The sequence below is a fragment of the Podarcis filfolensis genome (assembly GCF_964270895.1).
Source record: "Podarcis filfolensis genome assembly, chromosome: 8".
NCBI lineage: Eukaryota > Metazoa > Chordata > Lepidosauria > Squamata > Lacertidae > Podarcis > Podarcis filfolensis.
Genome location: NC_139611.1, coordinates 65,887,576 through 65,899,584, shown reverse-complemented (window position 1 = coordinate 65,899,584; position 12,009 = coordinate 65,887,576). Strand labels below are relative to the sequence as shown.

The 12,009-nt window shown below is 45.9% G+C and overlaps 1 protein-coding gene across 8 annotated transcripts in view; it reads left to right on the top strand.

Moving 5' to 3' along the window:
- SYTL1 (synaptotagmin like 1) overlaps positions 1-12,009 on the top strand; it is a 43,975-nt gene that overhangs the window by 17,234 nt on the left and 14,732 nt on the right. For 5 of the 8 annotated variants that reach the window (XM_083627400.1, XM_083627401.1, XM_083627398.1 and 2 more), the window contains 4 exons: positions 4,675-5,065; positions 7,297-7,445; positions 8,927-9,026; positions 11,252-11,300. In XM_083627400.1, the coding sequence (XP_083483526.1) occupies positions 4,938-5,065; positions 7,297-7,445; positions 8,927-9,026; positions 11,252-11,300 (426 nt within the window). In that variant the 5' untranslated portion in view covers positions 4,675-4,937. The remainder of the gene's footprint in view (positions 1-4,674; positions 5,066-7,296; positions 7,446-8,926; positions 9,027-11,251; positions 11,301-12,009) is intronic. The other 3 variants (XM_083627405.1, XM_083627403.1, XM_083627404.1) reach the window with 1 other exon arrangement.

Here is a 12,009-nt window from a genome sequence, read left to right as displayed (position 1 = left end):
GTGATAATGCCTATGGCTTGGCTGAGTTGTGCTTACAGAAACTCCTGGCTCTTGCCCAGCTTGGATGTCACCTACGGTGCATAGGGAAGAGTCCCACCCATTTCTCTGCCCACTTTTGTCTCTGCCCCTTCTGCTTTTCCTCTGGACCCACCAACCACTGGAATGTTGCCCCCCAAAAGTTACGTATTAGAGATGTAGCCCTCAGGCTGAAGAAAAGTTCAGATGGAACATACAGAAGCCAAAAAACAACAACAACAGAAGGTTTCTCCTGATCTGTCGTCATTTGATGCTCTCTCTGCCACTGGCACATGGTGATAACCTGAAGGAGCAGAAATAATTTTGAATGCTGCTTTATAAAAATGGAATAAACGTGTCTGCTCCACCCCTTACTCATCAAGCACTATACCTGAGCAGCCGGGTGCAACCAGGCTGTCTCCTGAGCCACCAGGTATTGCCCTTTGCCCTCTGGTATTAGGTGCCACAGCTCTCCAATCAACCCTCTCTCTGTTTGAGAGAGCTTTGGCAGAAGTTTTGGGCAAGGGAAAAACAACCAAGACTGGCTTCTTTTTTTGTCAAGCAAGCCGGTTGCCTCATTCTGGAGATAATGATATTTCTGGCTGTTTCTTATGCAACCTTCCTCCATCCAGTTGCCCAAGAATGCACCATATCTTTCCCAACACAAGCTTCAGAGGGAAGCTAGAAACTAGATTGCTGACTGTCCGAGAGGAGGTGGATGAGGGCTGGGGGAGGTGACGTAGTCTTAGATAAAATGTGGTTGATATAACCCAGGGCCAGGGGTGTGGAACCTCAGGGCTGTGTGGCCCTTGGAAAACTTCCCCAATCACATTCTCTTCTCCACTGGCCACACCCCTCAGTATGTAGACTATAGCCTACAGGGCAAAGGAAACATTCACATTTATTGCTCCGCCCACTTTTGCATGTGGCCCTCAGAAGATTGTACAGAAGGGAATGTGGCCCTCATGCTGAAAAAGGTTTCCCATCTCTGTAAATAACCTATAGTAATGAAACAGCGCTGCCTGTTTATACTCCGTTCTTGTTATTCAGTAAGCAATATTGCATACCCCTGAAATTTCTTGCCACTCATTGCAAACAATGAGTACTGTCCTGACCCAAGACATTTTTTCTGCACCAAATTCCCCGCTCCTGGCAAGGGCTGGGGAGCTGTCCATTACCCCTTGCTCTGAAAAAAAATCCCGGATCTGTACTTCCTTGCATCTCACCATAACCTACCCACTGCTACACTACAGATTATAGGACTGGGCCTATGCTACAAATGATCAGAATCTCTGTATCTTGGCATTCTTGACCAAAGTGATTTTGAAATGGGCAGGTTTAGTAATTAACAGAGCCCCCCCCCCCCCGCTACATGGCCCTTAATAGGAAACACCTGCCGCAGTGTCTTTGTGATCACCTGCATGATTGCTAAGCAGTGAGGCAAAAGTTGGAACATGGACAAACCTTTTTGTTTAGTGCCTGAACGCTCTTTAAATAACAAGCAATGTTTAACCGTGTCTTGGGCTTGAACCTGAGCTGGAGAAATGTTGTGGGAAGGGAGCAGCAGACTGGAAGCTGTGAGCTGAGCCCGTGTGTGTGTGTGTCTGTGTGTGTGTGGAGGGAGAGGCTGTGTTTGTGCAGGGTGTGATTCCTTGCACAGAGTAAACTTCAGGTGGCTGTAAAAAAGGAAAAGGAAAAGCCCATTGAAATCTCTCCAGCATGCAGGTGTGTGTGTTTGCAAGCAGGAATTCCCCAGAGTTCCATCCTGGACTTGGGCAAGGGCTAGGCTGAAAATGAAGGGAGTGCATGTGTCTGCGAGGGACTGAAGTGGTAGCAGTCTGGCAAAGCTTGCCCAGCTTTCCTGGGGAACCACAGACCCAGGAGCTGAATGTGGCCCTCCAGAAACTCTCCATCTGGCCCCTGGAACTTTCTCTAAGCCGCACCTCTCCCTGGCCCTCTTGCTTGTCTGGAAAGAGGGGGGGGCTAGCCCATTGTACAAAGGTAAAAGTTGCATTAGTTGCCCCACCCACTTTTGCCTCTGGCCACATGTGCCTCCCAAAAGGTTGCTCAGGAAAGAATGCAGATCTTGGGGTATAAAGTTGGGCCTCCAGACCTACTCTAGGCTTAGGAATCACTTATAACACCCCAAATATGGAAAGAAATTGAATGTGACCCTAAAAGTAATCCTACTTTCATAACATCTGAGCTGAGGGTCACCCAATAAAGCTGAATGGTGGGAGATTCAGGACAGGCAGAGAGAAGCCTTTTTTCACACAGCCCTCGGGATGGTCTCAATTTTGTTTCTCCGCTTTCCAGTCTTAAATTAAGTTCTCCACATGCTGCAGAAATTTGCATAATAATATACATATATATTTAATCCCTCCTGAAAATTAACCAGCATTTTAGTGCGGATTTTTGGCTTTGGGAAGGCGGTGCAAGGGCTCTGGGATGCTGCCAGAGCCATCACAGCTTTTGCACAGATGTGGTGGGAATAAATAAACCGAGAATGGGTTTCCTCCGCTCTCCATTTGTTTATTTATTTCCCACCCAGCCATGCAAAGTTGTGGCTGTGTAAGTAAGTACCTACAACACCCAGGATCAAAAGCGACATGACTCTGAATGGCAGTTACTGGGCAGCCATTGCCTCATATAATCTACTTGTGGGCTTCCTGTGTCCATCAGCTAATGTAGGGATGCTGGACTAAATGGGCGTTTGGCCTGATCCAGCAGTGCTCTTCTTTTAGTGTTTTAAACTAATCTGGGTGTTCAGATTATCTGCTATAGATAATGGCACAAACCACATCACATCCTGTGATCTGTCAAACTGGGTTTCCTGCTTTGCTCCCTGTTTTGCGGGTTGGGGGTAGCAGAAGGTGTTTGTTGCACAAATGTTTGCATCCCACTGAAAAGGCACAACCTCCCTGTAATTGTTCTGGATGGCAGGATTATCGTCTCATCTACATGTTTGGGTGCTGAATCGTCACCAGTGTATTTCTTCCTTTCTCTCTCTTTTTTGAATATTCAAATATTTTTGAAGTAATCTCTGAATGCTTGAAATCTGTATTTAACATGGGATTTCAGTACTGGAAAACATTCAGTTCAGAAGTGGTGGTCAGGGCAAGTGAAGAGGCTATGTTAATATGACTTGAGTAAAAATGCCTCTTCTAGATTATTGAGACATGAACTTTTGTCGCTTAGGGGCTGTTTCATCAGATACAGGAAGTGGACCAAGAAAGTGGCAGCTTGAGGCATCCTGCACAATAGCACGCTGACAAAGCAAGAACCCAAGGCAACAGGAATGTGAAACCCACATCCGGATTATTGTAGCATTTTCTTTTGGTTTTTGCATTTTTCTTGATCTTTAGCTTCTCAGCCTCTAAAATGCACCTTTTACCTTTGGATTGGTATAGGCTAACACATCTGGAATACACATCTATAGATCCAGTCCAAGGTATTTTGGTGCCCAAGGCAGAATTATTTTCCCTAGTATAGTGCATTCTTATTGTTCATTTTCACTAATAGATATTTGTATGCGCAGTTTACTTTAGTATATGTATTTTGTACACATTACTGGAGTGCAAAATTTGGAGAAGTGTGAATTACAAAGTGTTTCCCTTGCAAATTGTACTGGAAAGTGCAAATTAGCTAGGTTTGCCTTTAATTGAGAACTGAATTGAATAGACTGGGTGTTTAGTCTTAACATTTAGGGGAGGAATTCAAAATAGTGTATGAGATTTTTTTAAAATCCTAAAACATCATAAAATTACAACAAAATGCAAATCCATAGAACGACTGTTTAGAGTGGTATGTTACAGCTTCAAATGTAAAGCACAGGCAAGGCCTTAGTTTATTCTGCTTGAATTGCACCCCTTGAGTTGCACAGAAGCTGTTGCAAAGTGTCCTGATTTAGGGCACTCCATCTGCATTTTCCTTCCACTGCGTTTCTCTTCCATCTTCAGGATACAGCACAGATGCACTACAAGTGTGCCTTGTTTCTACTCTAGCTGTGTCTCTTTCTCCGTAAACACAGTTGGGGTTGGATGACTTGTTGTAGAATCCCTGCTGTGTCTAATTGTTCCATGTCTACAGTTTGGCTTTCCTTTGAAAAACCATAATCCAGAAGCATTGTTATTCAGATGCTTTCCATGCTGTGGCTGTAGAAGCATTTCCTGCCAGTGTACAGCTGAACTCCTGAAGCAGTTTCTTGAAGAGATGTTTTGGGCTGCAGTTGCTACCATCCTTGACCCATGACTGTAATGATGGGAGGGCGTTGCACAAGGGGGTGTTTAAAAATAAGGACAAGGAATCCATGTCAACAGATTTCTTCTCAGAAATCAGCTGGGGAGACATTCTCCACAAAAGCAGTACTTGGTAATGGGAAACAAACCCTTTAGTTTAGGTACATCTGTATAGCACAGATGTAGAACGGTCTTGTTCGTCATTCCCTCTTCCCTCAGGGAACTCTGGGAATTGTAGTTTTGTGGGGGGAGGGCTAGGGATCTCAGACAGCTGTCTCAGAGGCCCAGCCGACTACAGTGCCCAAGGTTCTTTGGAACAATTCATGGCAGTTCAACTGATTTTTAAATTAACATCAATGTGTTCCGCTTGAGAATGAGCTTCTGGCATTAAAATGGTGTCTTTCCTGCCTTTCTCTTTCAGCTGGTTGTGGCCTTGTCTCTCAAAATGGTCGATCAGGACGGAGTGTAGTCTCCCATGGAGCATCACCTAGAAGGCTTCTTGAGAGCCTATGGCAAAGAGTGGGATAATAATACTGGCCTGTTGGCTGGACCTCCCGTTTCCATGTCGCAGGATGATGTACTGACAAGCCAAACCAGAAGGGCCTTTGAGAAGAGCAGCGTTTAGACCCTGGTGAAGTTGGCTTGCGACTCTCACACGGAGTACTTCCCTCCCCCCCTCCCCCCATGGATCAAGACATTGGCATGGACTCCTTGCTGGACCTCAGCTTTCTGACTGAGGAGGAGCAGAACGCCATTGCGGAAGTGCTGCGGAGAGACTCGCAGCTGCGGATGTCGGAGGAAGGACGCATCAGGTGAGAAGCAGCTTTGTGGTAGTAGCTCCAACATGTATGGACACAGAGGCTTCCTTATACCAGGACCAGCTGATGGAGTCTGGTCCATTAGGGCACTGCCCCACCAAGCTGCCTTGGTCACTGAAAAGCCAATACAGTGGTACTTCGGGTTACATACGCTTCAGGTTACAGACTCTGCTAACCCAGAAATAGTACCTCAGGTTAAGAACTTTGCTTCAGCATGAGAACAGAAATCGTGCAGCGGCGGCGCAGCAGCCGCAGGAGGCCCCATTAGCTAAAGTGGTGCTTCAGGTTAAGAAGAGTTTCAGGTTAAGAACGGACCTCCGGAACGAATTAAGTACTTAACCTGAGGTACCACTGTAAATGCCATAGGCAGAGGAGATTCCCATAATCACTAATTTATTCAGCTGAGTAAAACAGAGCGGGCGAGCCACACTCACCAGTGTGATGGTGAAGCCGCCACAAATAGCCTTTGTTCATACTTTTTATAGGCACCCCCTCCCTTTCCCCCTTTCGAGTTTCTTTGCACTGATCGAAACAGGACACCCTGCCTGGAGACCTTGAAGGGGAGAGTGACCTGGCAGAGGGAGGTTTTCCTGAAAATCGCCCAGCAACGTTATCTGGTCTTGACATATTTGTGGCTCACCCTCCTAAATTCTAAAGCAGGCAGTTTTTCGCAGAAGCAAAATGGCATCAGTTAGGCTAACCAAGAAACAGGACAAGGACAGGGCTGTGGGGCTCTTCCTGATACCCCACACACTAACCCCAGTCTTCCCTCAGCAAGCCTCCACCTGCCTTCCTTGCCTTTCCAGGTTTGTGGCACTGACAGTCTCAATGATACCCTTGAAGAACTCAGCAGGGAGGAGGCTGGGGACAAAACTAGACTTAGTGGGCTCTGCTAAAAAGTGAAAAGCTGAGGAGAAAATAACAGGCTGAGAACCTCTCCCTCTCTTTCTCTCATTATGGCAACTGGCTGAAAAGCAGTACAAAACTAAACTGGCTAGGCTGGTTTATTTTGTATTCTGCTGCTCCCCGCCCCCCAATCCTAACCTGAGTTCTGTTAACAAAGGAGCACACTTTCTTTAGCTGGAATGGAGCAAATTGTAGCTATAATTCACCTGAGTCAGTAAAAATTCTGGGAGGGGCCCTGGCTCACTGGCAGAGCATTTGTTTTACATGCACAAGGTCCCAGGTTCAACCCCCAGCTTCTCCAAGTAGGGCTGGGAGGGAGCCCTTGCCTGAAACCCCAGAGATCTGCTGCCAGCCAGTGTAAACAATACTGAGCTAAAGAGCCCAATGGCCTGGTTTGGTATAAGGCAGCCTCCTTTGATTCTGTCTATATAGGAAGGAATTGTTGGGGGCAGGTGGAGGATGAAATTTTTCAGTCTGTGGATTCTCTCTTCATGGGCATTTGGCGTGGAATTTATGAGGCACCTTTGGAAGGATTTCCTAGCTCAGCTGCCTGAGTGGAAATGGTTTTCAGAAATGGTTCTGAGCTGAAATGGTTCTGAAATGTGGTGCCCAGTGATGGCGAGTTGCAGCTGTTATGCAGCTTTTGGCAGTTGCTGAAGATGTGCCTTTTCACCCTGGCCTCAGACACCTGCGATGTATGTTTTCAGGCCTCACCCTGTTCCTGTGACAGCAGTTGGCTTTAGTTGTTGTTAATGCTGAATTTAAAATTGTTGTAAACTGCCCTGGGAACAGCTGGTAAAGGGCATGTCGTAAATTTTATTTTTATTATTTCATATGAGTGGAAGCCTGCAACAAAATGTTGCAGCATGAAGTGCTTCAGTTCAGAATTCTAGCCAGCCAGCCATGCCTTCTTCCAGAGTGCTACCATTCTGTCACCCCACTCCACAATTTTTCACTTCCTGCCCCCAATAGTCAGTCAGCATTCCATGGCCCAGATGGCAGGGCATGGGGAGCTTTGACCCTCTATATATTTGAACTACACTCATCATTCCTGGCTATTAGCAATGCTGGCTGAGGCTGATGGGAGATGGAGTCTATCAACATCTGGGGGTGGGACACAGGTTCTGCATCTCTGGGATATAGGATAGGGTTACTTATTCTTAGACGGTCGGCACAATATTACATATGTCAATTCAGAAGTAACTCCCATCGAGTTCAGTGAGGGTTACTCCCTGGTAAATGTGCCTAGGAGATTGCAGCCTGAGATTCTGCTCTAGAGAAGCAATCCTCACCTGCCCGCTTGTCTTTCTTCCCTCAAGCAAACTGCGTGAGTCCATCTCGGATCCCAGCTGGCTGAAGATCCTGTCAGGGGACTGGTTCTGCGATGTCCGTTCAAAGCGGCACCGGCACAATCATTTTGGCTCAGACATTGTCCGGGCTTCCATCCGTCGCAAGAAGAAGCCCAAAGGTAAGGGAGAGAGAAGACCTTCTTCCTGGCTGCCATCCCTGCAGCGCTAAAGTGCGGATCTCTCTCCTCACACTTCTAAACCAGGGGCAAAAGGGATGTGGATGTATTTAAGTCCACAAGTGGGATGGGAGAGTCTGTGGTCCTTCAGGTGTTGTAGAACAGGTGTGCAGACCTGTGGGCTGAATGTGGCCCTCTGGACCTCTCAATCTGGCCCTCAGAAGTTTCTCCAGTCACATACCATCTTCCCGAGTCACTCCTCTCACTTGCTCTGCATTGCATTCTCCTTGAGTGTTTTTGCCTGGCTAGAATGTGCCCTTGAACACTTAATAATAATCATAATAATATAGTTATTACCCACCCTTCACCCTAAGGTCCATGGGCATGTTACAACATTAAAACACAATATTAAAGACAGTTCAGAACACACACACAAAAATATGTGCAAAGTGTGACTGGAAAGTTTGGTGAATGGCCGCAGAAATCGTACAGTGAGAAATATTTGAACATACATTGGCATTGGAAAGCCATGAAATGCTCACAATTGTGTACTGAGATGAAGCTGTAACTCAAAAGTGGTTTAAGCATTTCTGTGAAGGGTGGCAAACCATCAAAGTTGACCCTCAGTCTGGCAGACCCTCAACAAGCAGAATGGCGGCAAATGTCGACAGAGTTTGTGAGTTATTGATGCAGAATCAGCGTTTGTCCATCTGACTGATGGCAGAAGAATTGCATATTCCACGTGAAATCGTTACTGAGGTTACTGAGATGTCCCACCCTCCATATTCTCCCGATCTGGCCCCACCGGATTCTGTTCTTTTCCCAAAACTGAAATCTGCACTGAAAGGGCACAGATTTTCCAACATTTCACACGTCCAAGCTGCTATGACAAGGGAGCTGAAAGCAGTACAAAAAGAGGACTGGAGAAGTTTCCAACAGTTCTACGAACGTTGTCAATGGTGCATTGTATCAGAGGGGGCCTACTTTGAAGGCCTGTAAGGTATGTATGTTCAAAAATTTCTCGCTGTCTGGTTTCTGTGACCATTCACCAAACTTTCCAGTCACACCTTGTATATGTGTGTGTTTCTATATGTATATGCACACACACACAAACATACACACACAAACATCTGTCTCCTCTTGCTTGCTTGGATGGAGGATAGATATGGGTGTGTGTTGAAACTAGCCTGCAATACAAGGGTAAAATTTACATTCATTGTCCTGCCTGCTTTTGCCCCTGGCCCTGCCCACCAGTTGTGCCCCCCCAAGGGCATGCGGCTTCCTCATCACAAGAACATGAGAAGAGTGTGCTGGATCAGGCCAATGGCCCATCTGGTCCAGAATCCTCTAACTCAAGGTGGCCACCCAGATGCCTGTGGGAAGCCGGCAAGCAGGACCTGAGCACAGGAACACTTCCCCCCCTCTCCCCACATGGCTTCCAACAAGTGGCATTCAGAGAGACGCAGCTTTTACTTGTCACAAAGCAGGTTCACAGGACCCAAAGCAACGAGCCAGCTTAGGAGACCTGGAGGTGATCAGTGAACCCCCAGTGGAGGAGGAGAACGCGGTGGATGCAGTGGACGGGTGAGAAGCATGGGCAGTTTGGGTGTGTGGACGGGGGGGGGGGCCTTGCCTTTTCATTAGGGAATGTTGGCTCCTCCAGGAGAGAGGGTCCAATGTCTAAAAGGAGCGTCTCCACCCCCATCGTTCTACCCGGACACTAAGGTCCAGCGCCAAGGGCCTTCTGGCGGTTCCCTCACTGCAAGAAGCCAAGTTACAGGGAACCAGACAGAGGGCCTTCTCGGTAGTGGCACCCGCCCTGTGGAACGCCCTCCCACCAGATGTCAAAGAGAACAACATCTACCAGACTTTTAGATGATATCTGAAGGCAGCCCTGTTTAGGGAAGCTTTTAATGTTTGAGGCATTACTGTATTTTAATATTGTCTTGGAAGCCGCCCAGAGTGGCTAGGGAAACCCAGCCAGATGGGCGGGGTATAAATAATAAATTATTATTATTATTATTATTATTATTATTATTATTATTATTATTATTATTATTTTATTATTATTATTATTTTATTATTATTATTATTATTATTATTATTATTATTATTATTATTATTATTATTATTACTAAAACCTGGTGACTGTTCTTAGGATGAATAGCATCAGCTGAGGGCCAAATGACATCTTATGTGAACTGCCGGGCTACCAGTCACATCTGGAGCTTAGAGGGGAAAAAATCAAATCCTTGGTATTAAATAATGAGAGCAGCTTTGTTTAAGGCAAATTGCAGCATAGGGGTAATTTTTAGTCAAGATCACAGCTGGGGAAGAAGGGTTATACTTTATGGAACTCACTGGAACTCAGTTCTGGCCCCTCTCAGGTGGGTGGCATGGCCATTCTGAGAGAACAAGGGTGTTCATGATAAGTTTGGGCACCTCTTTTTCTAGAAAAAAATAGCACTGGTTATACCACCCCTCCCTACTGGTTGTGGTCCTTATGAAAATTGGAGGGGCTTTTGCACCTAGGGTTACCTTTTTAAAATACCCTGATGTGTCTGATAGCCGAGCAGTTAGCATAGCATACCGTTTAACCCTAAATAACCAAGATGGATAAAGAAGATAAATATTTTTAAAGGAAGCAGTGTTTTAGCACAGGACTGGGGAAATTCTGGCCCACCAGATGTTGGTGGATTACAGTTCCCATCACTCTGATTTTTGGCCCTGCTGGCTGGGGATGATGTCAGAGGCATTATTTGGACGGGCCAACATCTCCATGATTTAACACAGGCGTTCCAAAACTGGTGTGTGGACCACCAGTGCTTCATTCAGGTGGTCCATGGCATGTCTGTGGATTTGAGATTGAAGACGGGAGTTGGCACCTGCATCTCATCAAAGGTTCATATTGATTTTTAATTCTATTTGTGTTGCTTCTTTTATTTCTTATATCGTATTTTATGTTTTACAATATGCATTCTGTGGAATTTGAACTGTAACACAGTAACATACAGTATATAAGGAATAAAGGAAGCAATGAAAATACAATCGGAAATCATGCGGCATCTAGCACAGCACATCTACAACAGGCCGAAGAATCTGGTCCGCTAAGACCCTAAATAATTTTCAAGTTGTCCATGTGGGCAGATGGGGGAATTTGGGAACCACTGGCTTAATAGAATCTCGTAGCTACAAAGATGAGGCTGCAATCCTAAACCAAATTACCTGCGAATAAGCCTCAATAGGACTTGCTTCTGAGTAGGCATGTTTAGAATTGCATTGTTTAGCTAAGTTGCTGAACAAAAGGAGAGGGCAGCAGCGACTGCTATTTGCCTGTATGTAAGCAGGGGGCAGATTCCTGCAAAGAAATATGGAGTTTAGCAAACCAAAGACTGAGTACATGTCTTTATCTCCTTTCTGCACTAGCGGAATGTGTTTGTGATAAGGCTGTGGTCTAAGTTCATCAGAAAGTCAGTGAGCATTAGCTGAGATTCGCACTGGGGCTTAGAGGCTCACCAAAGATCTTCACGACTCCCAAGTGAATTATCAGCATCCTTTTATATGTGTAAATGTGTTTATATTTGAATGTATTTTTATTCATGGTTAAGAATATTGGGAACTGTACTTTACCCCTCAAAGAGCTACAGTTTCCAGCAATGTTAACAAACTACAGATCCTAGGATTTTTCGGGTGTGTGCTTCAAACGTATGAGGTGGATGCAGAACTTGCTCCTTGGAGAAAGAAGAAAATAATTTTATGAACCAGAGAGCTTTCACCTAAAGAGGGAAAATCTCTCCATTTCTTCATAGGCTCCCAAGTGAGACAGATCCTCAGCCATCCATGTCGAAAGAGACTCAGGTGAGTTCACTTGGCTGGTGGGGTGAGCTACACTGTGATAACAAAACCTATTCGAGGCAGGCGGGGAATAGGACTATAGAAAGCTGCCTTACACCACTGGCCCATCTAGTTCAGTATTGCCTGCACTGATTGGCAGCAGCTGCCTAGGTTTTCAGACCAAAAGGTTAGTCCCGCTCGGAGTAGATCAATTGAAATTAATGGACAAGATTAATTTAGGTCGCTAATCCCAATGGGTCTACTCTGATTTCAGTTTAGTTGGTTACGACCCCACGAGTCTTTTCCACCCCTACCTGCAGATGCCAAAGATTGAACCTGGGACCTTCTGCCCACAAGGCAGATGCTGTCGTGCTGCACAACAAGCCTTCTCCTCATATCCCATTTATGGAAGGGCATCTAATATTCCAAGTGGGTTTTGATATTGGGGCTTGTGTTGTGCTTCAAAACAAAAGTCCTGGAGCAGCACCTAGCACATTTTGAACCAAAGGAGAGTCATACTGCATCGCACCAAAGGCCTGTCTACTTTTCCACAGTGGCCAATAGTCCTCTCCCACCTGTGTTCCCCAATGACTGGCATGCTGTCTGGAGGCAGGAGATAACTAGCTTGTCTAGCAGCTTTTGATAGCCAGGCCTTTAAAGCCTATTTGAAACACATTCTCTGCCCGCTGCCTCAGCAGGAATGCAGTAGTACCTCGGGTTACAAACACCTCAG